Source organism: Pithys albifrons, chromosome 4, assembly GCF_047495875.1.
Source record: "Pithys albifrons albifrons isolate INPA30051 chromosome 4, PitAlb_v1, whole genome shotgun sequence".
In the NCBI taxonomy this organism is placed as follows: Eukaryota; Metazoa; Chordata; class Aves; order Passeriformes; family Thamnophilidae; genus Pithys; species Pithys albifrons.
Genome location: NC_092461.1, coordinates 6387015 through 6408013, shown reverse-complemented (window position 1 = coordinate 6408013; position 20999 = coordinate 6387015). Strand labels below are relative to the sequence as shown.

The 20999-nt window shown below is 44.0% G+C and overlaps 1 protein-coding gene across 5 annotated transcripts in view; it reads left to right on the top strand.

The window, feature by feature from the left end:
* The window catches only part of RREB1 (ras responsive element binding protein 1), a 127489-nt gene that overhangs the window by 28400 nt on the left and 78090 nt on the right, over positions 1–20999 (top strand). For 2 of the 5 annotated variants that reach the window (XM_071553294.1, XM_071553295.1), the window contains one exon: positions 18272–18637. The exons of the other annotated variants lie outside the window; for them this stretch is intronic. In XM_071553294.1, the coding sequence (XP_071409395.1) occupies positions 18607–18637 (31 nt within the window). In that variant the 5' untranslated portion in view covers positions 18272–18606. The remainder of the gene's footprint in view (positions 1–18271; positions 18638–20999) is intronic. 5 annotated transcript variants of the gene reach the window in all.

Below are 20999 nucleotides of genomic sequence, written 5' to 3'. Positions count from 1 at the left end.
TTCATTAATAAGCCATCTTGCTTAGCTCCAAAAGGAGTATTTTGCATCAACTTGTGTGGGTGTCTCATAGATCTTAGGGGTAAGTCAGGTTCTGTTTCAGAGATGCAGATGGCAGGTGTGTTTGAGGCAGGCTGTGGTACGCGGCATTTCAGCTTCAGGAGCCAGGACTCCCTAGGCCAAGGGCAGACTGTAGAGCATGTTCCCATCCTGCAGCAAGACCTGGGCACCCATAGTCCTGTCTGAGCTTCCCAGTGCAGGGGTCTGACCAGGTGAACCATCCAGGTGGGCTACACAGAGGCCAGTGGCCATGAACCCAGCATCCCCCATGCAAGGTGGCATGGAGCTTGGAGAGGTGGCTCAGTGGCCACCAAAGTCACTGCTCTGCACAGCTTAAAAGCCTGGATTGTTTCAGTTCTCATGGAGGGTCTTACGTTCAAAGCGCTAATGGTTTCCTCGTTGAGACCCAGACTCTTTAAATTTTTATTAAAGGGATTGTCTGTGCTGACATTTAGCTAACACCAGATGTTGGCTTTTTAGTTACCAGTGTGGAGGTGGCATAGCTAATAAAGGCAAGGGTAGGAAACATGTGAGAAACTGACTGTCAGATGTGGCTTTGTGTACAGCAGCCTGCGTGATGTCTGTCGCTTCTTCATGGGCCAGAGTTCTACAAGAAAGCTCTTTACTTTCCTTCTTCTTTTTCTTCTACACTCTTGACTGGCCAAGTGTTTTCAAGCACATGTCTTTTTCAGGTGGCTTTGCTCTTTTGTTAGAGACTAGCTAATGGAGTGAGAGTGCAAAGGGAGCTCAGTGGCAGATTTGTCTTCTTTTCTGTTGTATTTTGGTATTTCTTCTGAACATAACTTTCCTGTAGATCATACTTCTCCCCCTCAACCTCTTTTGGCCATACCCTCCCTCAGAAAATGTCAGCAAGCGATTGTTTCCTTTGCAGAGCTGCGATCCCCTAGACAGAGGCTTTTCCAGTTTTATGAATGCACCATTTGTTGCTGAGGGCACAACTGTTCGATATAACTGGCTGCATCCCACTCTGCTTGGGACCAGCATGCACTACAGCCAGGCTATGCATAAACCAGATTTTTGTATTAAATGGCACCATTTTGTCCACAGCAGCAGTCTGTCTGTCTTTTGTGTGTGCACGTGTGAGACTTGCAGTTTTCAGATGAAAAGTATATAAAGAGCAGCAGTTTTGCAGAAATACGTGTTACTCACTGAGCATACCGTGCTATTTTAAGGTTTATTTTTCTTAGGGAGTTCCTCATGAGTGATATTTCTTTATTATTTTGTGTAGGTGGGCCAAGGCAAAAGCACATTTTAAAATATTTTATAAAATGGATGCATGATATGGATGCATGATATATGATATATATTAAAAATGTAGCTGTTTTGTTAGGGACATACTCAACTATAAGTTAACTGAAAATACCTGTCGCACTTTGAAAGTAATGTGCTCATTTATGTTTTATTATATGTCATCAACCCACTGAATATCTCCCCTCTACCACCACCTTTTCTTGGTAAGTGCCACAGGGTTGGAGACTGTATAGATAATAACCACTGAAAGATGCACTGTGCTTTATATTTTTAATTATGTCTAGGAAATGTCATCTGATGATAAACTTGACACTCTTTCTCACTGCCTGCCCTTCTTAACCCCCTGCTAAGGTCAGCATGATTTATTGGTTTTGGAGGGGCTGCTGTGCTGGGTCAGGATGTGTCGGTGAGGGCCAGCGGGGCTTGCATATCTGTCCAGTGTGGCTTCCATCCTAGTTGAGTTGCATTCTTTAGTCTTTCCCAGCCCAGGTTTCTGCATCTGGGATTCTTGATTCACGCTTAAAATAATGCAACAGCAGCCTTCTGGCAGGCTGAGAGGTGCATGAGGAGGGGGTGGAGGTGCAGTTTGAGGGTTAGTGGGTACCACACTGGTTGCATGCCATTTCTTTGTCGTTTCCATCTCAGTCCTGAAAAGCTGCTTTTGGAAAGTGTCATCTCCATTCTTAGTTATGTATAGTAGGGATGCTGCTTGAGGCTCTGGTCCCAGCAGTTGAAATCACAGCTTAGGGTCCACAGTACCTGTCTCATTTGTCTCAATGCCAAGAGTTTCTCCTCAGAAGCATAGTGGGCTTCTTTCCCCATCTCTCTTCTCTCATACCTGTTGAGTCCCCTCCAACAAATAAGAACACCTCTAAAGCAAGCCCATCAGTTTAGAAATTGCTCACTTGTGCTTCAGTAAAAATACTCCATCTGTGCTCCATCATCATTCTGTTTAAGAAATGGGGAAAATTGGAAACACTTATGATTTTCCCTCTTTAATGAAGGTGTTACTGATTGGAGATGAGGATTCCCCACCTCAGCCTCCCCTGGTTGCCTGACCGTGTCTGGGCATTGGTCAAGCTTGCTTAAAATGTCCCTAATTCATCCACCAAAAAGAAAATATAGCAAAATAGTACAGCTGTTGCAGCCTTTCTCTGGAGCTTGCTACACACATCCCCCCCTCATCATGTTCCTTCATATATTCACTGCCCACATAATGTTACCCACAGGATGAGGGTGGGAGGGGGAAGCTTGTTCTCTTTCATGTGACTGCAGCACAGTTAATAATTGTCCCAGCCTTCAGGCGCTCGCGTGACCGAAGGGATTGATCCGATTCACAACCAGACAGAAGTTTTTCAGACACATCTCAGCATCCCAGCAGATTCAGAGAAGGAGCCAGATCTGCTTACGCTGTGATTGCTCATTTGTTATGAGCTGGCTAGCATATAGCACAAAGAGACAAAGGCTGCCCTGGCCTGAAAAGCCCCCGAAGAAAAGCAGTGTAGTAAATACATCTGTAAAACTGTGTTCAGGTTACAAGACTGCATGTGACTCACGCGCTCTTGCTCTCTTGCTCCATCTCCCTACCCACCCCCCCCAGCCTTGCTGCCTTAGAAAAGGGATGGCAAAAAATTTTGAGAAAATGCATCAACTGCTAAACTGTTGATACGATTTAGAAAAAAAAGAAGAGGAGTCTTTGCTCAAGCATATGTTTCCAACATTTTAATCTTTTATGGACTGCATACTTGCTGTGGGAGTGGAAGGGGATGTTGCAGGCTTACTTTCAGTGTACTTGGAAGTCTTTCCCACAGCATGAAAACTGCCCAGAAAACGTGAAACAACGGCCTGGAAACCAGGAAGTTTCTGATCCTCAGCACTCATTGCTCTCAGGGATTTACTGTGCTCTGGAGGTCATGGAATAATCTTTCTTCTTTGTTGGCTTCTCTAAGTTTATTTTACACGACGGAGGGGTATGTGTGTGCTGCTGAGCTCTTAGGGATCCTCATTTCTATAGCATGTTTTTGCCCCTGGTTCTTTTGTTACTGTGCTCTCATGATTAATACATCTGCTGCTTAAAATGGCTACTGAACCACCACCAAGTTCTTGCCACTGGCTACCAACTGCTTAACCTCTGTCAAAAACCATCCTGCGCAGCTTAGAGTTGATGCTTTTGTTGCTTAACAGGTATATTTCTGATCCTTGGGCTATCCATTAACCCTGTGAATACTGTACACAGGGAAGACATAAATCTGCTGTGGTATGATGGTATGTCCTGGTGCTGCGCTCACTGCTGCTGCTCCCTCCCTGTGCTCTGCCTAGGTTTGCGTGGCATGCAGTCTCTTCTAGGGGTGTGGTTTGAAGTTGGGTTTTTTTTTGCTTTGTTTTCCTACCCCTTATCACTTTGTATAGAGTTTTGAGGGTTTTTTTGAGGAGCTGCTAATGTCGAAAAGCAGCAGTGAAGGTGAGAATTGCGGCACTTAAGGGCTGATGGTCCTGGTGAGTTGACAAAGAAGATCCAGTTCCTTCCAGTGAAGAAACTGTGTCCAGTTTCAGTCTGGGATGAACTCAGTGTTTTGTTTTCTGTCTCCTTCCCGTGTGCCTGTGTTTGTGCTGGAGTGTGATGGAGCATGAAAGGAGTTAGAGAAGGGGCTGCAACTTGGCTTTGGTTGCCAACAAAAAAAAAACCCCAGCGAACAACCTCGACCAAAGGGAGAGTTAACTGGAACATACCACAAAACAGGTTAGGCAGGACGCTGAAGCCAGGTACGAACCTTCCTTCTCTCCTGCGCTTTAAGGCATCTTCAGTACACCCTCCTCCCTCTGCCCTTTCAGGATTTCCCCCCCGCCTCCCCGTTGTGAAATACTCCTGTGCTGGCCGGGTTTGGGGGCAGGCGGATGGTTGCAGCGCTGGCTCGTCTGCTGCCAGCTGTTTCTTGAGAAATAGAGGGTGCACTTGTCCGTGCCCGTCATCCCTCCGCAGGATGTGCCCCGTGTGCACCTCCCTGCCCTGCGCCTGCCGCGCAGCCCCACCGAGGAGCAGCGGGGGAGGACGAGCAGCGAGGAGACAGGGAATGCTGCCGGGCGGAGCTTGGAGGGCTGATCCTCCACATGGTTAATCATTACTTGCAGCATAACCTGTTCCATTTTTCCAGAGGTTTCACTGGCACCCGCACCAGAAGCGTATGGGGAGTATGTGACAGGTTGCTTTGCCTTGCAGAAGGAAGCCCAGCATCTAATACAGGACATCATTTCTTCTGTAACATGTTTATGCCTAATCGTTGAGTAAACATACCATATATAGTCCGGTTCGTGCCTGCTCTAACACCCTGCTGCAAGGAGACTTTGCTAGTGCCACACAGATTCCTTAGCTCCTGGTAACTGGCTGACAAATAGGATGTTGCCATATGTAACATAAATGTTTCACACGACTGGGGTTTTTTACACTCCTGCTCGTAGTGCAAAAAGCATATGTTTCTGATTATGACAGTCTTAAGTCTGGCACTTAAAAGTGAAGAAGATTACACAAAAAAGGTGCCTTATAAAAGGATGGAACAGGTCTCACCTGCACATTTTGATGCAGAATAAAGATTCTACTCTTTCGAGAAACATGATAGTAATTTTGTATTTATGAATCAGTGTTTTGGGGGTTCTTTCTTTCTTTTCTTTCTTTTTTCTTTCTTCTTTCTTTTTCTTCTTTCTTTCTTTCTTTCTTTCTTTCTTTCTTTCTTTCTTTCTTTCTTTCTTTCTTTCTTTCTTTCTTTCTTTCTTCTTTCTTTCTTTCTTCTTTCTTTCTTTCTTTCTTTCTTTCTCTTCTCTCTTCTCCTTCTCTTTCTCCTCTCTCTTTCTCCTCTCTCTTTCTCCTCTCTCTTTCTCCTCTCTCTTTCTCCTCTCTCTTTCTCCTCTCTCTTTCTCCTCTCTCTTTCTCCTCTCTCTTTCTCCTCTCTCTTTCTCCTCTCTCTTTCTCTCTCTCTCTTTCTCTCTCTCTCTTTCTCTCTCTCTCTTTCTCTCTCTCTCTTTCTCTTCTCTTTCTCTTTCTCTCTCTCTCTCTCTCTTCTCTTTCTCTTCCTTCCCTCTTTCTCTTCCTTCCCTCTTTCTCTTCCTTCCCTCTTTCTCTTCCTTCCCTCTTTCTCTTCCTTCCCTCTTTCTCTTCCTTCCCTCTTTCTCTTCCTTCCCTCTTTCTCTTCCTTCCCTCCTTCTCTTCCTTCCCTCCTTCTCTTCCTTCCCTCCTTCTCTTCCTTCCCTCCTTCTCTTCCTTCCCTCCTTCTCTTCCTTCCCTCCTTCTCTTCCTTCCCTCCTTCTCTTCCTTCCCTCCTTCTCTTCCTTCCCTCCTTCTCTTCCTTCCCTCTTTCTCTTCCTTCCCTCTTTCTCTTCCTTCCCTCTTTCTCTTCCTTCCCTCTTTCTCTTCCTTCCCTCTTTCTCTTCCTTCCCTCTTTCTCTTCCTTCCCTCTTTCTCTTCCTTCCCTCTTTCTCTTCCTTCCCTCTTTCTCTTCCTTCCCTCTTTCTCTTCCTTCCCTCTTTCTCTTCCTTCCCTCTTTCTCTTCCTTCCCTCTTTCTCTTCCTTCCCTCTTTCTCTTCCTTCCCTCTTTCTCTTCCTTCCCTCTTTCTCTTCCTTCCCTCTTTCTCTTCCTTCCCTCTTTCTCTTCCTTCCCTCTTTCTCTTCCTTCCCTCTTTCTCTTCCTTCCCTCTTTCTCTTCCTTCCCTCTTTCTCTTCCTTCCTTTTTTTTTTTCCTCCTGTCTCCACTTTAAGTGCCTGCTGCCTCCCAGGTGATGGATCCCTAGCTAGAGATGTGGTTCACTGAGAACCTTCTCTTTATATTCTAGAATCTTTTGTAGAATTTCTCCTCTTTCTCTGTGCCCTCCTTCTGTTTCCCCTGTACTAGCAGGGTACTAAGCATAGCAGAGGACATGAAGAGCAGCCCTGTGGCTGGATTCACGGCTTTCCTAATCAGCTGTTACACATGGTTTGCCTTCAGGTTTTTTGTTTGTTTATAACATTGTGAAATTACTTCAGTAACATTCTGCCTATTTCTGTACTAGCAGAAGAGGCTCAGGAAAAGGAGATGAAGCCGGCCTGGCTACACTGTTCAGGGCTGGAGGTTTTTTTTCCTTTTGGTGCCTTCTACATCTTCTCCCTTCCTTGATGTGTGAGAAGACAGCATGGTGGTGTGGACCCCAGATAACCTTGCACAGCTTTCTGGCTGTCTGCTGGGTGATGTCTGTTAGTACCTGAGTTCAGCAGTTTAGTGACTGGCAGTGTCTTCTCTACCACTGAGATGGTTGCTTAATCAGAGAGGGTGCTGGTCGGATGCAGCATGATACAGATGGATTTTCCTTGCTTGTTCCTTACTTAGGTAACACTTCCAGGAGGAGAGACTGCAGGGGGGAATGTTTGGGTGTTACATAAATGGAGAGGACATGCATTTCTGGGACTCATCTCTCATTGGCCTGGTCAGAGTGAATTATGTCTGACTGCTTGGCAGTTAATTGGACCATCCTTCCCATTTCCTAAGCTGATAAGCCCCTCACTGTCTGCCTCAATCAGGCTTCTTTGTTTGAGAAGTTACTAATGCTACAGAAGAACAGAATAACGACTTTCCTGTAACGAAGTGATGCGCTCTGAGCGATAAATCTATGAAGATTCACTGTATTTCTTCAGCAAAATCCTTTCACAAGGCTTACTTGTGCCATAACACCAGTAGCAGTTGGCAGGTACTGAAAAGTAGGTGTAGCTGATGTATTTAATACATACCTTGTCCCTTTTTGAAAGAATGGTGTTTGTGATAAAGTTATCCTGTGAGCAGCTTTGTTCTGGCAGATCCTACTAGCTGTGTCGAGTACTGTGGGGGTCTGGGGATGTCTGTCCATCAGGTTTAGATCTCAGAAATGGGTCTATTTTACCATAAAGGCTTCAGACTGGGACTATCTTGATGTGTCTGGACAGTGCCTAGCTTAGAGTGGGTGTTGCCAGAAGGTGAGTAATAAACGGTGATTAATCGTCTCTGAGCTATGGATGTTTGTGTGAAAAAGCACTTTGCTAAAGGCTGTGCTTCAGCAAGCTCATCAAAATTAACCACACAGGAGACAGTAGTGTAGCATCCCAAAGGCTTGATTTTTCTGTCCCTTGACTGGTTTTGTTTTGGCTTTTGTGGATTTATTAAACCTGATCGATGAAGAAGCATATGGGTCCCTTTGTCTCCAAAATATCAGTAGCTATCAGTGAAGTGATATCAGTATTGCAGACTGAAAATGAACTGAGTGATACTGAACCAGCGTGCACTAAAAGTAAACACCCTTTTGTTAGATTGCTCAGTAATCTTCTTAATGCAGAGGTGTGGTTAGGATCTTTACAGGTATGCATCACTGTGTTTGTGCCATTGAGTCTGTGATACAAATGCGTAGGAAAGATGCAAAGGTACCAATTCCTGTGTTAATTATATCTTGAAGTTAAAAAGTAATTTTGTTTTACAGGAGAACATTTCCCCTTTGTAGTGAAAACTGTAAATAAATGTAAGTAGAAAACCTAAAGCCATAGTTATTTTTAAATTATTTTCCATTCTGAGTTTAACACTGATTTGAACAATGCATTGCATCTGTTTCATTGTACAGTTATTTCTAAAACTTTCTGAAAAGTAGGATTCACCACAAAAGTGTTCTCCCTCTATCCTTCAGCTATTTTTGTCAGCTTTCGGGACCTTTCAGGGTATGGGAGGATTTGCTCCTTGTACAAAAACTGGAAGGACTGGACCTTTTTTTTCTTAAAAACCTTTCCAAAACAGGGTTTGTCTTGACTTACTCAAGAGGAATGTCAATATACAAAGAAAATACATGGGCATCACGTTGCAAGCTGAGATTTGTAGGTACACTGCAAGCTGGGGAAGCTTGGAGTGTACCTACAAATAAACCCTAGTTAGGTAAACCCTGTTTACCTAAAATAAACCCTGTTTATTTTCCATGGCAGCTCCGAGTCGGAGGTGCAGAGACCCGCGGTGTCCATGGTAATGCTGGAGGGTGATGGGGGGACAGAGGGTGATGGGACGTGGCTCCTGCTGAGCTCAGGGGCCGTTGGTGGCCCTGGAGACATTGTTGGGTTCCAGAGACGTAAAAACCTGGATGAGCTGGAGGGTCCATAGGGTGGGATCAGCCAAAGGGAGTGAGGGAAGCGACTCCCACCGGGGGCTGGATCGCATCTGTCCCTTGTGAGGGCTTGTGTGCCGTCACCAGAGCCCAGGCAGGTAGCCAGGTAGTCCCACTGGGATGTCTTCTGTTGCCTGACAGGGTTCAAGGTCATGGGCAGAGGGTTTGTGTTTGGGTTTTAGAGGTTCTGGAAGGGGTTTGTGCTCTATATCGTGTCTGGATCTAACCCAGGCTGGTTCCAGACCGGGCAGCAGCCGCTGATCCAAAGGCCTCACCGTTCGCCATGATGAGTCTCAGGCCTTCTGAGTAGAGGTGACGAGGAACGAGGAGAGGAGGTGTTTGTGTGATTAAAAAAAAGAGTGGAAAACTGGGAAGCGAGCAGCTGCTGGCTGTGGATGTCTGGGCAGGAAAGGTGCTGTGTGTGGAGGGTTTCTGTGGTCGCACACGGGAGGCAGCGCGGGTAGGCCCTGGAGTGTGCCTGGAAACCGGGAATAATGGGGAGCGAGTGGGAAACCGGGAATGGGGAGCAAGCAGGAGGCATCCTCAGGGAGCAGCAGAGCATCAGGGATGGAGTTTAGGAAGTGTTCAGCCTCAAAATTAGGGCAGCTTGAAGGTGAATCAACTGCTGGGCCTGTGGGGATCTGCGTGTTCGTGGATGTGTAGGACCTAAAGCACAGAGAGGTTTGGGGTGAGTCTGGAAAGGGTCCATGTTTAAGGAATGTAGTTCTTCTGGCTTCTGAGATAGTTTTTTTGTGTAGACAGCATGGAAAATGATTACAAAAACAAAGTATTGCAAGGCACTTAATGAGATGGGAAACTGGCAGTGCTAAGGCTCTTGTGGCTCTTGGACTGGGGTGATTGTGAGAGAATTTCAGCTTTTTTCTGCTTTCTTTTCCCAAGCATTTTCTGACTTTTGAACAAGCACGAGTGGAGTTTATCCTGTGAGCTTAAAGTCAGCAACTCCCAAAATGCATTGAGAATCTCTCATGACTTTTGGAACAAGGGTCTGTCACAGCCAACTGGACTCGAGGAAAAAGAGGTATTTTTAATGTTTGCTGCCAGTTCCACCAGTGTCATCTGAGACTTCATCTGCTGAGATGTTACACTGTCTGCTTTCACTGGTTTGGAGCAGAGGTGACTGCAACTGACCAGACCAGTTTTTAGGGAGCTTGGTCAGCTTCCTAATTTCCAGGTGTAGTGAGAGAGTCATCCGGGACAGGCATGGAGAGAGAACATCAGTAAGTTCCTCTGCATGAAAGGATTTAGGCTGCCAGGAGGATTTCCAATTGGACATCACCAGGCAGCTTTATTGTGGGCCCTTTTTTCTCTTGCATGTGGCTCTACTGAGCTTTAACCTTTTGTGCTGAAACACTACATGTCAGGTGTTTAGCTTCAGGCTGCATTTATTTTTGAAAAAAAAAAAAGTAGTAAAAAAAAATTCTTCAGTTATTTCTGAGAGTGAAGCTGAGGAAAAAGTGACTTCAAGTTTTGAATTACTTTTCATGTCTTCTCTTTGCTTACTGAAAATAAGAAAGAACTGACAACAAACACAGAATCCGTAAAAAGAAGGAGAAATTCTGACCTGTTCTAGTCCTCCAAGCTGTAATACAGGGGCATTGAAACTTGGGAAGGGTGGGAGATTGCAGTTATAGCTCTCCTTTGAATAAGCCAGCTGTTCTCATAGCTGATAATGGAGATTTCTCCAGTGCATTCTGTTCTTAGTGTCTGTTGCAATTTGGAGGTAAAAAGGACTGTGCATGACCCAGTGAGAGCCAAACATCATCGTGTCTGTCTTACTCCAGAGTAAGTCAGTTCAGCTCTGTGAAGGGGTAAGTTGGTAACCTGGTCCCACATCCTGAGTTAGCAATTTAGCAATCTTGTAGACTCCTGTATTTGTCTGCTCTTTCAGGTGCAAAACACATGTGGGAAATGTGTGATTGTTCCTCTTGCACTGTGATGTGCAGGTATAAATAAAGAATTTCTGGTTGAGGGATTTGTCTGTGTAAAATGAAAAGGTTGTTGTAGGTATTTCTGTTCCATATGGAGTGAGGGTAGCTTGAAAGTTGTCTGACAAGATCTGCACTCCTTGCCAAATGCCACTGGTCTCCAAAATAAAAACAGAGGCCCAGAAGTTTGTAAATACCTGTGCATGTGATGTAAACAAACCTCCTGATTCAGGGACTGCTGTTGAAGCTAATGGGTCTCTTCCATAGAATTGGCCTATTAGTATCAGTTCATTAGCAAGACTGAGGCCTTGATTTGTAATGAGCCCTCAAGTCTAAGTTGAAATAGCCTGCTGACTGTATCTCACTAAGCTGCTGTGGGTGCAAGAGGGAAACAGATTGAGGCTGGAATAATATTTACCTTTGCTTCTAGTCAGGAGAAGTATCTGGAGCAAAAAAGAAATGTGCCACACCTCTAGGATCTCCTGAGTTGGCTTTCCTGAGAAATGAAATACCCCTGATGGTGTATACACAGAGGAAAGGCAGTTGCTATATTTAAAAACACACGTATGAAAATGGAACTGGAAGTCACTGCAAAGCTGCATTTACAGGTACCATAGCAAAGAAATTTTTAGAAACCAGAGCTGAAAGACTTCACAACAGGGAGTTTCTCAGGATACTCCCTGTCATTTCTCATCTGCTTTGCTGAAGTATTAAAAGAACACCTGGTTTCTGTAGTTATAGCCAGCAATTAATAAATTACTTTCTGGTTTTGTTTTGATTATATACAGTGCATACATAAATATTTTAATGTGCATGTAAAAACTAGGGGTTTGCCTGATTATGGAAGGGGAGACTGGAAAGAGACTTTTAAGTTCTTTATCAAAACAGTTGATTGAAGTAATTTATTCATGTTAAGCACCCCAGAGCAATATTGAATAGCTCTGTCCTCCTCTGTTTCAAGGAACTCCTTAAAATGGAAGAAAAATATCTTTTTTTTCCAAGAGGGAGGGAAAAAAAATAATTTCAAAATGGGTTAAACAGTTTAGCGATTCTTATTCCATTTCTTACAAACTTCTCCGCACCCTGCCCTGAGCCCAGCCACTCTTCCCTTCTGCACCTGTCCACAGAATTACCATGCAAATAATTTTTGAGGTGGTTTTACACGTTTGTTTTAAAAATGCAGCAGTCTCCATCTCTGGTAATCCACCAGGTGGAAGCAGATGTGTAGAATATCTGTACATGTATTTGTAAATCTGGGTTTGAGCAGAGAGTGTTTCTAAGAGGGCAGTGTGTGTGCAAAGGCAAGGGAATCCCTGGCAGTGTAATACCATCAGTAAAGCAAAAATTTGCAGTTAACCAGTAGCTGGATTCGTTGGTGGTTTTTGTTCACATGGTGGGCTGGGTGACATTGTATTAGCCAATTCTTCTGGTGTATGGCTAGACATCAGTTGTCTTGCTGTTCTGAATTACAGTAAGGGAGAAGGGTACCAGGGAGGGGATGAGGAGAATAAAATAGGAAGTGGTTTCTCAGAGGATGGATGCTCTTCTTGTGCCAACAGAAATTTTGATCTATTAGCCTTTTCTGAACTACAGACTTGCTCATAGCTTACTGATGTCTTCCTTCTGCCCATCTTCCTGTTAACCACCTGGCATCCCCATCCTTGTACCTCTCTGCTCTTGCAAAAAAGTTTGAAGTTTGCGTGATAATCCCTGTGGTATTTGGCCTTCACAGTGATATCACTTTGAGCACATCTTTGCCTGAACATAGGCTGAAAGTGCTATGATTTTAATTTTGTTCAGTTGAAGGGTGGGTGGGAGGGCAGAGGGAGTCCATGTGGTGTCAAACAGGAAGCTTGGGGTTGAGAGAGCTCAGAGTGACCCCCTGAAAGCATCCCTCCAGCCTCTGAGTCTCCTAGAGGCAGTCATTTGGAAAGGGGCTGTACTATCCACATTTCCAGTGCCTGCTGTGTTTCAAATAACAGAAATGCTGTGTCTGTGTGTACTGCTGCAGATTTTTGTTGTCCTACAGTTTTTGTTACTGTTTCTCTATTGATCTGTTGCACTAAAATTCTTGTCACTGCCTGAAAAACTGTGCTCTTAGTAAGTTAAGTTTTACTTGAGAGCAAATCCTGGACAGTGAGACATGTTGAATATATATAGGCTTAAATAATTTCCTTACTGACTATACTGTTTGAGCTTTGATTAATTCTAAGCATGTTACAGAAACAATCAGATTGCCTAAATGTTCCTTTCCACCTATACCAGGGAAGATACTTGCATTTTAGCTCCAGAGTTGCAAAACGGAGTCCTGTACATGTTGGGACAAAAATAAAATGGAGGAAGAGCTGAAAGAAGCTGTTTGCATCACTCAAGGCCCAGTGGGAGCTGAGGGCCAGCATCACTCTGAGAATTAATCAGTTCACTACAGAATATGATAATACAAGGAAATGATGATATTGTAATAAGTTTTTCAGGTCTTTTTATTAGTAACATAAACTTTAAAAGTAAAAAGAGAGCGAGACAAAGCCTGGGAGCAGAAGTGGCCTGAAGGAGAAATGGCCCAGACCAGCAAGTGCAGAGAATGGTGGTTCAGGAGTGCTGCTTCACTGCATCTTTGTGTGAAACTCCTTTCTGTCCTATGAAGAGGTTTGAGACAGATCACAGTCCTGTGAAGTCTCACTTCTTAATGCTGTTTTGAATAACATGAAATAGTTCCTGGCCTTCTGCTTTTCCTGCAGATTGAGGATTTTAAACAGGGAATGCTGGGCCTGAAGAAAAGTTACTGTAATCATAAATCTGAAAGCGGCATGTGGCCTTTCTTGTCATTTTTAACAAGCCAGAACTTTGCAGAAATCTGCCCAGGCAAACTTTTGGTCCTGCTGTGCCCCAGTGTAGTAATTATAATGCAGAAACAGCTGATGGGTCATGTCTCCAGGCCTGCACAGCGTTATGACTTGCTACCTACATTCCATGTTTAGCTTTGAGTGATCAGATGGTGTAAGCAACGTGAGCTAGCAGTGCCTGAGGACATGCAGCTAGGCAACAGGTCCTGTCCTCTGCAGCTTTGGTTTCTTTTCCCTCCTTCTGTCCCATCCTATCCCCTTAAGGTGATGCATTTTACAATAAATGCTGCTCTCTGTAGGAGGTCAGCTGCCCTTGTGGAAGCACGTGTGCCATTCCCACTGTGCTCTGCGTTAAATCCAAGGGCCCAAGGTTTGTAAATATTGTTTCTAAATACTTGAGAACTCCAGGTGATACTTGCTGGTGGCTCTGGAGCCGTGGTCGGTACATGTGGCACACGGTGGCAGGCTGTGTCAGCATTGGTACTGATAGAACTTAATGAAGCACGAGTGGTATTGCAGGGGGTAAATTTTGTCTTTGTGTATGGAGAAAAGGTCATTGACAAATGTTTACAAACAAACAAGTTGAAAATTACGAGTAATTCAGCCATGTAAAGACGAGGGAGGGAGGGAGGGAGGGAGGGAAGGAGAGAGGGAGGGAAGGAGAGAGGGAAAGAGAGGAATATTTTGGAGTTATGTTTGTTTTCTGCTTAGCACTGTGCAAAAGGTACACCCAGCCCTTGATGTAGTAATAGTTGAATATGTAAGCAGAAAATTACTAACCCAAGCATGAGACTTTCTCTTGCTCCCTTTATTCAGGGATGCCATGGGAGAGGTGCAGTGCAGAGATTTTAATTGTGGTAGTTTATTTTACTGTGAACTTATTTTCACTGGGGTTAATCAGAGAACTGAACCTCAGGTAGACTTTTAAATGATAGGAGTGGTTTTTTGTGGCAGAGGGGCTGCAAATGAGCTCTGAGCTGGAGAGAAAGGAGCGAGCAGGAGGAGAGAGTCTGGAGATGGAGCCGGTTGTGGGCTCGTTCCACTACATCTTTTCATCTTTCCCTGGTGCTGCAGCACCGCGGGAGTAGAGTTACCAACAACATTCTTGCTCAGGTCTCTCATCCCTCACTCAAATAGAGGGTGTAATCTGACGATGTCTCAGCTCCCCTGTGTGAAGGCTGTTGATGAAACTATGTGCATGCACATTTTTATGTGCAAACAGAAAACAACCCAAACAAATGCAAATCCTAAATCAGATCAGTTCCATGATCCTGGATCACCGAGTGGTTGATCAAACTCTAGGACTGGCACAAGGCCGGAGGGGGAACACGTGGCCAAAGCTGCAGGGTAAAGTGAGGACTGGCAGCCTGTCCTTCTGAATGACAGCCGTGGCTTACATCAGGTTAAATCAGTCTGTACACTGCAGGCTGGGGCAGAGCAGAATGGATTAAAAACAGGTTTTCACTCCTAGCCTGGAGTTTCCTGCAGTTCTACATCAGCTTGTGGGGGTGCATGTACTTCTGCATCCCAGCTGCTGTGCAGTATGAGAGAGATTTTCTTACAGGACAGGTCTCACAGGCAGTATGCACTGAAGTTTGCCTTTTTCAAACGGCTGTGTCCACAACTTTCACAAATAGATTGTGAATCTGGATTTTTATCTCCTCCTCCTCCATCCGTATCAGCTGTTATCGGCTGCAAACAGGTTAACAGCGAGGCCTGCTGGGCTGCTTAATGGGTGGCCTGGCGCTGCCTTTGGGCTGATGCAGATCATTTCTATTGGCCAAGGTTATCTCCTCCTGACCTTGTAACCAGAAATCAGCCTCCTGGTGGCACGGTAATTGTGAAAAGGAAGGGCTTCTGAAAGAATTCCTAAGGGCTGGAATATCCTTTCTGGTTTTGTGAAAGCCATGTTTTGTCTTCATCGCTGCTCTGGATGGGAAAGTGCCTTGATGTTAAGTCTGCACATTCGTAGAAGGCTGTGATTTAAGATTCTTGTCTTCTGAAATCCACTGTGGAGACTTTACAAATTAAGTATTGCAGGAGGCTGCTGTACAACTCACTTTTGCTGGTGTGCTTTTTGGTTACTTGCTCACTAAGCATTGGTAATTTCCTTTTGTACCAAAAGGTCTTTTACTTTGGTTTCAGTTGGTTCTGTTTACAGGACTAAATATGTTTGCCTGCTTTTGGGATGAAGAGGGACTTGTGTTAGCTATGTAAAAGAATGAGGCACGGAGATTAATGGGGGAACTGGGGAGGAAGGGAGGGAGGAGTTTGGTGGGTTTTCTTTTTTTCCGGGAGGCATCAGGCTCCTCCTGTAGTGAGAGAGAGCATAGTACATGGAACCTAAAGACCTTTAAAGTACATGCTGAAATGGATGCTGGGAAGATACAGTACAGTGCTTGGGCACAACTCCAAGGCTCCCAAGGCAAGTAATATTTAAACAAGCTGAACAGCCCCTTTCGCCAAGCAGCAGGAAATCCAGCACTGAGCTTTGTGTTGTTGCATGGTCAGCAGAAGATAAAAGCTCAGGCTATGCAGCTGGAGTTCCCTCCTATCACTGGATGGCAAACTGTTAAGGGAAGATAAAAGGACAGAAAAGAACAGGGGGTCATCTTATTGAAAAGCATTCCTTCATATTTTAAGCCATCGAAGTACTTTGAAATACACTGATGCAAGTCAGGAGCAGCACCATCAGCAGCTCTTGGGGTGTGTGGGAGCTTTTACATCGGTTGGCAGGCAAAAGGTGAATTCATCCCTCTGCTTCGTCAGAGATAAATGTTTAACATGGGTAGGACTGTGATACAAACAGGTGCCTCACCACGAGCCTCACAGCAGGCAGGAGATTCCCAGAACATTTTGTGAGGAGCAGGGCGTGTAATGGTGGGGCTGCTGCTGACTGGGATTTCGTTCTCAAATGCAACCAGCATTAAGCCATATATAGCCTTTCCAGGGCCCACTTTCTGCAGCTGATCCTTGGTTAGGGACTATTTCAACAATGAGGAAGAGAATTTAAATGAATGAGATTGCCAGCTCAAGTGTTCTAATCAGCATTTACTGTATTCCTCCCCTCCATCCCTCCTCCTTTTTTCCTGCATCACAGCACTAGTGTCTTGGGAAAGAAAATGCTTCAGAGCATTTGTTACCAATTTAGCAGCAAGTACGTGCTCAAATTTGGGATTTCTAAGATCTGTGTGTGCCATATGTAGGCAAAACGTAGTATTTGCTATTTCCAGTAGAAGGGAACAAACTCAAATTCGCTGTTCTGCAGATAGTGTTTCTTTAATCTAATGAGACTTACATTTGTGCAGCCTTTTTGTTTTGGTAAGATGGTTAGTCGTCCTCCCTAGGGTGCCTAATTGCTTATCATGAACTAATCAGTCCCCTGGGTATATGAAGGGATGAAACACTGCCAAGACAGAGCCTGTGACTTCCCCCAGAGGTGTGATAACCCTCCCAATTTCCCCACCCTTTGGGGATCTTGCTTACTGCTATTTTAAAGACCTTGTTAGTTCAGAAATTATCCATGTTTGGAGATTCTATAAAGTTTTAAAGGGGGATATTTGTGAGAAACCCTTGAACTTGTTAGCTTTCTTATGGTTTCTTTTTATCAAATCTATATTGAATAATATTTCAAGTTTGGTATGAAAATGCTGAACATATTAGTACTACCTTCATAGCCTTTGTGGGATGGCAGACCCTGACAGGTGAGGAAAGGGCCAGTTTCTGTCTTCAGCTGCCAGTAACTAGGGATGGCAAAATCTTCACAAACCCCATTTGAAGTTCAGATGAAGGGAAGAGTGGAACAAATCTGGTGGTGACTCGTATCTAATTTTTGGTAGAATGGTAGTTGCACATTACAATGTGTGAAATGAGTGGGTAGATTAAGAAAAGTTTTTCACCTTACAGTAAAAAATTATTTATTTAACTAGTGGTTTTTCTGGCTTTCTCCTTTTAGTTTCGTGTTTTAACTCAGTCAAATACATGCTTGTCTGCTCTACAGGTTGAGACGGCTACCAATTTCTTAAATTCTTCTCTTGTATCTTTTTATATTGAATGGTTGAGTTCCATGGGGCATATAAGGCTTACTAAAAATAATAATGTCTGAACTAAACCCGGAAAACAACTGCTATTTAGAATCTGAGTGAAAACATGAATTCTGGTGTTGAGGGTTTTTTTGTCCTTTTGCTCATAAAAGTGAACATCATTTTTATGTGAAGTTTGGAGAACAGAGTCTGTCGTTTGGGTAGAAATATGGTTTGTTCCTTTTAAAGAGTTCTTTTAAAACACTTAAGGTCTACTTCACCTCTCCTCATAGTGTAGATTCTAAGTGACCTTTGCAAGATCAATGTAAATATAAATATTTTTGTAGTATGTACTGGTTTAAAACTAAAAAAAGCAAGGTGATTTCATGCTTAGAATTAAAAGAAAGTGGCTGTGTGGGTGTGTATGTTTACATGACCAAGAAAATGTTAATGTGGAGGCATCACTCCGCAAAAGAAGTGTGACTTTCAGTATCATAGGTCTGACTATGGTATTTTGGTGTTGCTTTGCTGTGTGTGCCTGCATGAAAGTGATGAGTCAGGTTTCAAACTCTTGCTGTTCTCCTGCAGAAATTGGGGTGGGTGCAAGGGGGCATACAGGCCACCTGATCAATTTTTTTGTTATCATTCATTTTTCTCTACTTGGAACTACTACTTTACCCAGAATTGTGTTGAACCTGTGTATAGTTCATACTAGTTTGTTTCAGGCTAATGTTTTGGTTTATTATATGTAAATATATGGGAGTCAACAGAAGGAAATGAATTTCCCTTTTCATGTGTGAATGTTTCAAGAATTGTCTGTATCATCTGTTTCATGGCAGCGTGTGAAGCACTAGCAGTGGAATTGGTTTTTTGGAAAAAGAGGGTGGTTTTGGACTAGCAGCAGACGTTTTTGGCTGGAGGAATAGCAACTTGAAACTTCACTTACTGAAGAAACCTGTTCACAATTTTGTCTGTTTTGTTTTTTTTTTTTCCCCAGCGTTCCTGAAATAAACTTCCTGCAATTCTTTGCAGTGTGCAGGTGTCCAGACTCCCCTTTACTCATGGTCGCCTGTGAAACCCGTCAGGCGGCTGAAGGCTGTACCTAAAACTCTCCTGGCAGTGCATCACACTGCAGTGGCCTTGCTGTAGTGGACACCTTGTGCAGCTACAGCCTTGTAGCATCCCCTCGTAGTCCGAACAACTGAGTGTGGTGGTCCAGGAGTCTACACGTGTGGAGGACTGTCTGGAATAGAAAAAGGAAAGCTGCAGAGATTGTGAGCTGCTGCTTGATCCGTGTGGCTGTTGTGCCGAGGAGCATCAAAGCATTGCTGGATGGATCCGACAGCTCGTTGCAAAGTGGAGGGTCAGTCTCGCTGGTTATTTGCAGTTATTAACCTTAGTGGATTTTAAGTTTTTTTGTTTTCCTTTGTTTTCATACTTTTCTCTGTATGCTTAAGAGGATTGTGGCCTTGCAACCAGAATGCTCGTGTTCAGGAAACTTAAAGCTGTTCCTACTGAAAGGCTTTGAAGATCAGCAGGCGTTTCCTCCAGGGTTTACAACATTGTTGGAGGAAACAGTAACTGCAGAAGTCTTCAGGCCTATCCACCCAACTCTGATCATTCCTTACCTCACCAGCACGTGGATTATGCTGTTTGCAGACTGTCTAAGCTGCACGATGACCTCCATGGATTCCTCATGAGCTTTTACAAGGCCAGGCCAGTGTACTTTGTAAAATCCTTTAGAAATGCCTGCTAGGCTTTTAAAGTCCCAGAGCAAAGGCTATACTACAAGGAACTTGGAAGGTCAGCAGCTGGATATGGTTGTGGATGAAGAGGGATTTGTGTGTGTGTGTGTGTGTGTGTGTGTGTATGCAGTTCTTGTTTTGAAAATACGTATTTTTTCAGGTCAGATTGGGATATATTGTTTCTGAGAAGGCTTCTTGTACTCTCTGATAAAACTGAGGGACTTTTGAATTCCACAAAAAACTGTTGAACCGGATCCTTGTGCCCTTTTTTTGCATGCATGTTGCAGTCTATGAAAATGAGGAGATGCTGTTTCACTTTGTCAGTGTGCTGGAAGCACCTCCCACAGGTTGGTTTTTCACTGTGTGTACTGCAAAATAGAAAGCAAGCTCCTGCTGTAGAGTTCCATTGGCAAGGAGAACTGCTGTTCAAAATTTTCCCAGTGGCTTTCCTCTGTGGATCTCTACTTGGAGAGGCTTGCCAGCACTATCTATTGCTGTAATTAATTTACTTAACATAAACTAAGAAAGAAACGTTGTATTTCGGAATTTAAAGCTCCTCAAACAACCCCGAAGGGTATTGGCCCATCTGATATAAGCCAGTGGGTGTGCTCCCAAAACTGTGGCAACTTGTTCATGGGTTGTGGGAGAGATGTTTTTCTGAAGGCTGGGTCTCCTTCACCTGGAGGAAGCAATAAACCTCAGTTGGTGTGATCTGTGGTACTCTAGCATCTGTGGCAAATACATAGCTAGAATAACTCCAGATAAAACAGCTAGTTTGTATCTTTTAACTCTGGTTCGCAGTAACAGGAGAATGGCAGCTGATGGTTGTCTGTGCTTACTATTTACAGAGATCGTATAGATGGTGTGTATCTGTTCCTGGTCCTTAGCAGAATGTAGGGAGGGGTTGACCTGAGACCTGTTTGTGTCTCATACAGTGCAGGGCAGATGTTGCTTTGGCTTGTGGGTCTCCAGAGGGTTTGCCTGGTGTGGAGATACAAGCTAGGAAGGAGTGCTACTGGTTATCTTGCTCATGAAAAACTGTGTAGCTGCTTGGGATGCTGCAATCGAGGCTGACATTACAAGTGCCTTCCAGCATGGATGGGAGAGCAAGGGCTGTACAGCATCTTCCTTCAGCACATCCCTCTCCCCCCTATGGCACGTGGTTTCCTATTTCATGGGGGGAGTGGAGGTAGGGGGGGTTATGATTTGTGTTTCTAAACTTTTTGAACTATCTTGATCATAGATTTTATTTGTTGTTGTTTGGAGAATGTGATAGGAGAAATAATTCCTGTGCTGACCAGAAACAGAAGACAGGAAGATAATGATGTTAACAAGGTGGGGGAGAAAAGGAGGTGTTTGTTTAGAAAAAGCCTAGTCACTAAAGCCTGTGGGGCAGAGGAACCCTGCTGATAACACAGATGAAACAGTCTGCCTCTTTCCTAACTTTAGAGGAGTGGAGCTTTGTAATAAATGGCTGCCATGTGGCAGCTGTCTCCCAGCTTCGTGAGCCTGGCAGTAGTTAATCCTGTCAGCAAGTCATGCTGCCTGGAAAAGAGCAGTGAGAAGAGCCACAAACTCTTGAATCATTCTCTTTGCAAAATATTTGCATGTTGAATCTCTTTCTGCTTAAAACGAGTTTGGTAATTTGGTGGAGGTTCCCATGTTTGAGTGGCATTAAAGTACAGCTGTGCTGGCCTTTAAATAAAATGTTAGAAACGTGCTGAGATGTTGCGGTTCTTTTCTCTCTTTATAAAAGCCATTTTAGTTTTGGAAGGTATATGTTGTAGGGTACAAAATGTGCTGTGTAGAGAAGGCACTTTCTGTATTGCTGTCCCTATGTGTTAATAAACTACAGGTTGAGCATCTGAAATCGTGATTATCCTTAAAAGCTTGAGGCTTTAAAATTAATCCGTTCACTTCAATTTACTTTTTGTATTATGTTGAGCATGTAATGTCTCTGTCCTTTTTCCCACAACCCAG